Genomic DNA, 6,000 nt, shown 5'->3' with positions numbered 1-6,000 from the left:
GAGGATCCTCCTAAAATTAGTCTAGGCATACAAAAACCAAGTAAGCATCAGTTTAGGACAATAAAGGTCTTTCCACTGATGCTTTGCTGGACTTCAGATCAGTGAACGAAGCAAATTTACTTATGAATTTCTAATTGCTTGTGAAAGATGATAGTTTAACTGCAAAAAGCCGATGATTTAAGCCTCTGGATCAGCAAATGCATCTACATAAACTGGCACAACTCTGCTCGCAGTTAAAAGTAAACAAGAACCCCCAAATTGCTGTTATGCCCTGAAGATACAAGGTTTAGTTAATACAGGGATTTAGACCATTTTTTTTTTTCCAGCTGCCTCCATAGCAATGCGGTGTGGTATCCACAGTAGGAAACCTCATGCCAGCAGCATCTCTGAAATATGCTAAAACAATCTAAATTAGAAAATGTCAGCTTCTTGGCCGATGTTCTTTTGGAGTTCCTTTTTTCCTTTCTTGTGCCTCTATAATTTTATTGGGATGACTAAATCTCTGAACTATGTTAGCAGTAAACAGAACTAATTTACCCCCTGCTTCTTTGAAACAGCTGCTGACAGCTGCACTATAATTCAATCATGGATTTCTGCAGTGCAGTCTGCAAAACATATTCATTTTTTTTTTTTATTCTTCCCTCTCTGTTGTATTTGGACTGAAGGAGTCGCAGCAAATAGCGCCGTGTGCTGATTTTGCCCGTACACAGAGACTGATCTACAGGAAAACAGAGGCTCAAGATAAAGCATTGCCCGGCCAAAAAGGTTCTTCGAATATAGGGAGAATAACCACACAGATACACAATGTTGTTGGGATATCTTTTGTAAAGATGCAATGATTTATTTTACTAGTTTGTACAAAAGGCTTCTGACAACTGCTCTATGAAAAGAACCAGAAACATGTATGCGTTTTTGCCAACTGTTAATAAATATCATCTTAAATAAGGAAACAAATGTGTTTAGGAACCGAGAATCATTTTTCCTGGATGTGATTGAAAAGGAATTCAGAGATGGAAATAAATAATTCTTCCACTTGTGACAACTATTTACATAAAAAATGTACAAACAGTGAAGCTGATGTTGAGCCTAGCAACAGAAATCCTGTTAGTATGTCTAAAAAAAAACCCAACTAAAACAAAACAGAAACAATCCCCACATAATATTTAATATATGAATCCTATACAGCAAGATACTGTGGTCCAAGTTAAAAATGCAATACACCACCGCAGTGACCACCAACACTGAAACACCCGCAAGAAAAAACTAATCCTTGACTACTAAATAGTGGAAGTTTAGGCATGATTAGCTTTTAACTTTCTAGGCAGCACCTTCACTTCCCTTAGGAGGTTTACTGAAGCACTGCTGTATATACGTGTACGAGGTCAAAAGACGCCTCCAACCTGTGTGACTTCAACGCCTCGCTCTAGGTAAGAGACGCACTGAGGGCGGTTTTGGCCGTTTGTCGTAGACAGTCTCTGCAGGCTCCGGGGACTGATGGTCTTTTGGCTTCAGGTGTCGTCCTGCCGTTGGGCTGTCTGTAACTGTGCGGTCAGGGTCTCGCCGTGGGGCAGTTAGCAAGTTTGCTGGAGTCGTGCCCGCGGAGCGTGGGTGCCGCGGCCAGGCTGGTCCTGCAGGTGTTTGGGTCACCTGGGTTGGAAGCCGGGCACAAGGGGCAATGTGGCAACCGCTCACCCAGGCGGCGGTCCAGCGCCTGTCGATGCCATGGAGGGACTGGCACTTTCCCATGAGCCTAATCCTGCTACTGGGAAAACACCAATTGACTTAAATGAGATTAGAATTCGACCATCAGAAACAAGTTTCCAATTTATTTCATAATATATTTTTTTTTCTTTCTCCGCTTATTCTTTTTAAAGCGAGGCATCTGGTCTGGATTTGATCTGTGACTTAAAGGAAGAAGAGCAGTGACTGATTTCCAGAATGGGGTGGTTGTGTTCATTTATCTTCTTTCTCTAACTCTCCTCTAAGGCAAGACATGGAGCCAAGTTCCCGCTGCATCCGCATCGCCCTGTCCGCTCGCTGTGCAGAGATCCATCTCCAGGGATCCATTATGTTCTGCACCCAGCTGTTGGAGGTTTAGGGCTTTGAAGTTTGGAGATTTAGAGCTGGGTGTGCTGAGGACCTGGTGTTTTACTGGGCACAATTTTCTTTTTTTTTTTTTTTTTTTATCTCCCTGGTGAAAGTTCTGCCAATCCTACTTTTGTTAATGGCAAGGTATGCCGAAGTGTGCAATCAGTTTGTGATTGGTTACTGCTACTTTGTATTCTTATTCACAACAACTTTAATTGAGTTTTAATTACATAAGCGTGATGTTTGTGTAACCTGTGACTTTAAAAGAAGGGAAAAGAGAAGCCTTCAGGGGACGTTTTCTTGCTCCTGGTTCCAGCTTGTTGCTGTGGCTCTTGAAAGGGAATTACTTTTTTTTTATTTTTATTTTTTTTAAAAGGCGAAGCCAATAACAGAGCACGGCTTTTATCGTAAACGCTGACTCTGGGAAGTAAGGCTTCCTAGCTTGTTTCTAGCTGAGCCGTGTGGTGCTGGGTGTGCGTCCCAGCTTACAGCACCTTCTGCGCTTGAGCCTCCGCGAGTTTGCAAAAGCGTTGGAGCTTGTTCTGTCGGTGAAGTCAGTGGACATCTTCCGAGCAGGATCTTTAGCTGGCTTTCACAACTCCATAGCTGCTTAGGTTTAATCCCTGTTTCTTAACGTTCTGCTGCTTTCTTGTTTCAAGTTCATAGCAAATTCAAATTCTTACTGGTTGCTAGAGGAAATTTCTTTCCCTGTTGACAAAAAAAAGTATACCCAAAAAGTCTTGCTCTTTGGAAGTATTTTCTTCAGTTCTTTTGCTTGCCAATTAGAAAATTCTTTTTTTTTTTTTCTTCCCTTAGACTAATCTGTCCTTTGAACTTGCGTCAATCCAGATACAGCTTTTGCTACTGTAGTTTAGAAGTTGCACATACTTGATCTTTGCTTTTGCTTATGAAATTGAAGCAAACGGAGGGATGGAGGTAATAATTCTTTAACAAAATACCTGTTCACTCCAGGTATATTTTCTTTACTTATTTTATTGCAAACTGTATTACAGGAACTACACATGCTTATTAGTCACAGCACATTCTCACCTTGGATAGATTATTATTTTTTAACTCACAATCAACACTAGTGAGTTTGCAATCTTCAGAAAGACTCATTTGCAAAAGTATGTATTGTAGGAGCCAATTTTGTAGGCAGATTTGGTTTTACATGGTTTCTCTGGCTTGTTTCAGTTTACAAGCTCATTGTCTGTAATAAACGAAAACAAAATGTGTTCAAATGCCACTTAGATCCAGAAACTGTTCCATTGTCTGAACTTTCAGAAGCCCGGTCCTAAAAACCGTTTGGGATTTTTTTTAAACCCATTGCTGGAGTGCTAACCTTTTCCCCTCCCCCACATAGCCCTACAAAACCACTCTTTACAAATAACTTCTCTTTTTTTTTTTTTTTTTTTGTGTCTTTCCTACCAATCTAATGACAGCCACATGCTCGTACCACCATGTTCCTGTATTTTTTTAAGATAACGTTGGAGCTGTCATCAAAATAGAGCACTGAGATGGCATTGAGTTGCGTAGGAGCGCAGCAGGGTTTCGGCACAGTCTCTGGGTTTATAAAGTGAACCTGGGGAATGAAAGCAGACGCCTGTTAAGATTTACTCTTCCCCTTTCTTCCCCCATATTTTTATTTCCCGGGCAACCTTCTGTCTGTCCCATACAGCCACTCAGACATGTTTTGAACACCTGGCTTTGTGTACAAATGTCTCGAGATGTCCCCTGCGCGTACGGAGGCTGATGCACGCACCCAAGTCAGATCTCGTTGGAAATCTTTCAGTGAGGCAGGTTCTCATTAGAAAAATCCCCATTTGTCAGAGCAGTCGGCGCTCTGCAGAAGCGTACCACTTACGATAAACTCTGTGGGACGTGTGGGCGAGGTTTTGTGAGAAACCCCACCAGGGCCCCCATCCCTGTGCCTGGCAGCACCGAAACCCAGCTGGGGCCAACGGCTCCAGGTCCCCTTTGCTCCCTGCTGCGGGACCTCTGAGGAGAAGTGGGGGGCAAAAAGGCAAATAAAAAGCAATCTACCAGGAGAAAAACACCCAGATATTTCTTCCCTTGGAAACACAGATGCTTCTGGTTTCCTTAATACTTTTCGCAACGGTGTCCTTAGATGTGCCCAGGACACGGGATGTAGATGAAGAGGCGGTGTGAGCCTCCTCGTGCCCTGCCGATGTGTGCGGGGGGCCGGGGCTGTTGAGCTGAACCTGAGCTGGGGAGGGGAGGGTGTCCGGGCAGGTCAGCCGGGGATGCTGCACAGCCGGGGTACTGGGGACCTGCGTGTCTTTTGGCCTATGCCAAGAGCTGGGGTGCGTTGGCTTTGGTGACACCGCTGGGGCCGGGTGGTCCCGGGGCAACAGTCCCCCTGAGCACGGGCACTATGCCATGAGGACATGCCAGCCTGGGGCTCCCATCTGGACATCTTTGCACAATTTCATAACGTAAGTACACCCCCAGAGCAGCTGGGCTGTGTCATTTTGAGATTCACTGATCCCTTCCTCAGTCTGTCCCCAAATCCGCTGCGGGCGGATCCGTACAGAGTTTTTCCCAAGAGATGCTGACAGTGGGTCTCACATCCTGCTCTTTCCTTCCCGTGCGGTGGGACTGTACCGCCATTAAGATGTCTATCATAGGGCCCTTTGAAACTACAGAGAGCATGTCAATGCTTGCAGCAAAGGCAGGGTAATTCTCAGCCAACTATTAATTCAGGCCACTTGGCTAGACATGTTTAGCCAGATGCTGCAGGCGTCTTAATGAGCTAATGCAGACCTTCCTTCTCTTGTTAGCTTAGAGACGTTTTTTGTGTAGAAACTTATTTCTGAGTAGCACCTATCGGAAATAACCCTCTACTAGGAGCTACGGTGCACCTACCAGTGTCTGTACAATGGCATGGTTTGTAGCGTTCATGTATGAATTCAACGGGAAAGCACATTCTCCTTCACAGTAATAGGCAGCATAGCCCTCCGGAGCGATGATCCAGTCCTTCATTAAATTGAAGATGTTAGATTGTGGAGAAAGACAGAAATATAGTACAGTGAAACAAAGCAGAACAGCACATAAATCTATCAATTCATACGTCTGCATACAGTTACAGTAGTCTGCAACACACAAATCTGGTACTCTGGCTTTTTAAATGCTAACTTAGGCACCTCTTAAGCGGCTGTTTTTCCCGGAGGGACATATCCCACTTGGCAAACATGCCCATAGTGTAGCTGCGTTTCGTTTATCCATTCAGCAGCATCTGCCTGGCAGCCCACAAGGATCACTTCACCCGCTGCTGCAATGCAGGTACGAGCTTCCAGAAACAAAAACGTCTTTAACTGGGTCTAAAAGAAATGATGAAAACGGAGAGCCGCGTGCGCTGCCAGAGGGAAGTCAGGGGACCACAGTTTCTCAGAAGGACCCAACTAATGTTGAGTTTCTCGCCAGTCTCACGCTAAATATTTGGATACCCTAACTTTGCAGAAGTGCTCCTTTACCATGCTAAAGGCAATATACTTCCCCCCCGACCCCGGGATAAAAAAAAAATAATCCGGTTGTTAGCTTGTTCTTACTGTTGCTGCTCAATAAGTGATGTGCAAAGGCGCCCCAGCCCACCGCCCGGCCACGCACAGCCCTTACCTGCCACCCCAGGTCCCTGAAGCTGACGTAGAGCTCGTGCTTCTTGCAGGCTTGTCGCTGGTCGCTGCTGCTGTTCTCTGCGCGGGGAAAGGGGGTGCGTCAGGCTGGGCTCACCTGTTGCACTTGTGGCTTTTTTTTTATTATTATTTTTTAAAACATTTTCAATTTTAGTCATAGAATAATGGCTGAGTTTGAAAAAGGTTTACATATGAAAAGCCTCTCTGGCCTTTTGTGCAAATCCAAAAAAGGCCTGGGAAAATAGCTTTTTTTTCCTTT

At 44.6% G+C, this 6,000-nt stretch overlaps 1 protein-coding gene across 1 annotated transcript in view; it reads right to left on the bottom strand.

Moving 5' to 3' along the window:
- Positions 1 to 844: 844 nt before the first annotated feature.
- Positions 845 to 6,000, bottom strand: part of BMP7 (bone morphogenetic protein 7) — a 47,740-nt gene continuing 42,584 nt past the window's right edge. The window contains exons 5-7 of the mRNA XM_063350367.1: positions 5,725 to 5,801; positions 4,975 to 5,085; positions 845 to 3,670 (exon numbers count right to left, since the gene is read on the bottom strand). Of these exons, the coding sequence (XP_063206437.1) occupies positions 3,521 to 3,670; positions 4,975 to 5,085; positions 5,725 to 5,801 (338 nt within the window). The 3' untranslated portion in view covers positions 845 to 3,520. The remainder of the gene's footprint in view (positions 3,671 to 4,974; positions 5,086 to 5,724; positions 5,802 to 6,000) is intronic.

Source organism: Chroicocephalus ridibundus, chromosome 12 (assembly GCF_963924245.1).
Source record: "Chroicocephalus ridibundus chromosome 12, bChrRid1.1, whole genome shotgun sequence".
NCBI lineage: Eukaryota > Metazoa > Chordata > Aves > Charadriiformes > Laridae > Chroicocephalus > Chroicocephalus ridibundus.
This window is presented reverse-complemented; position numbering and strand designations above follow the sequence as displayed.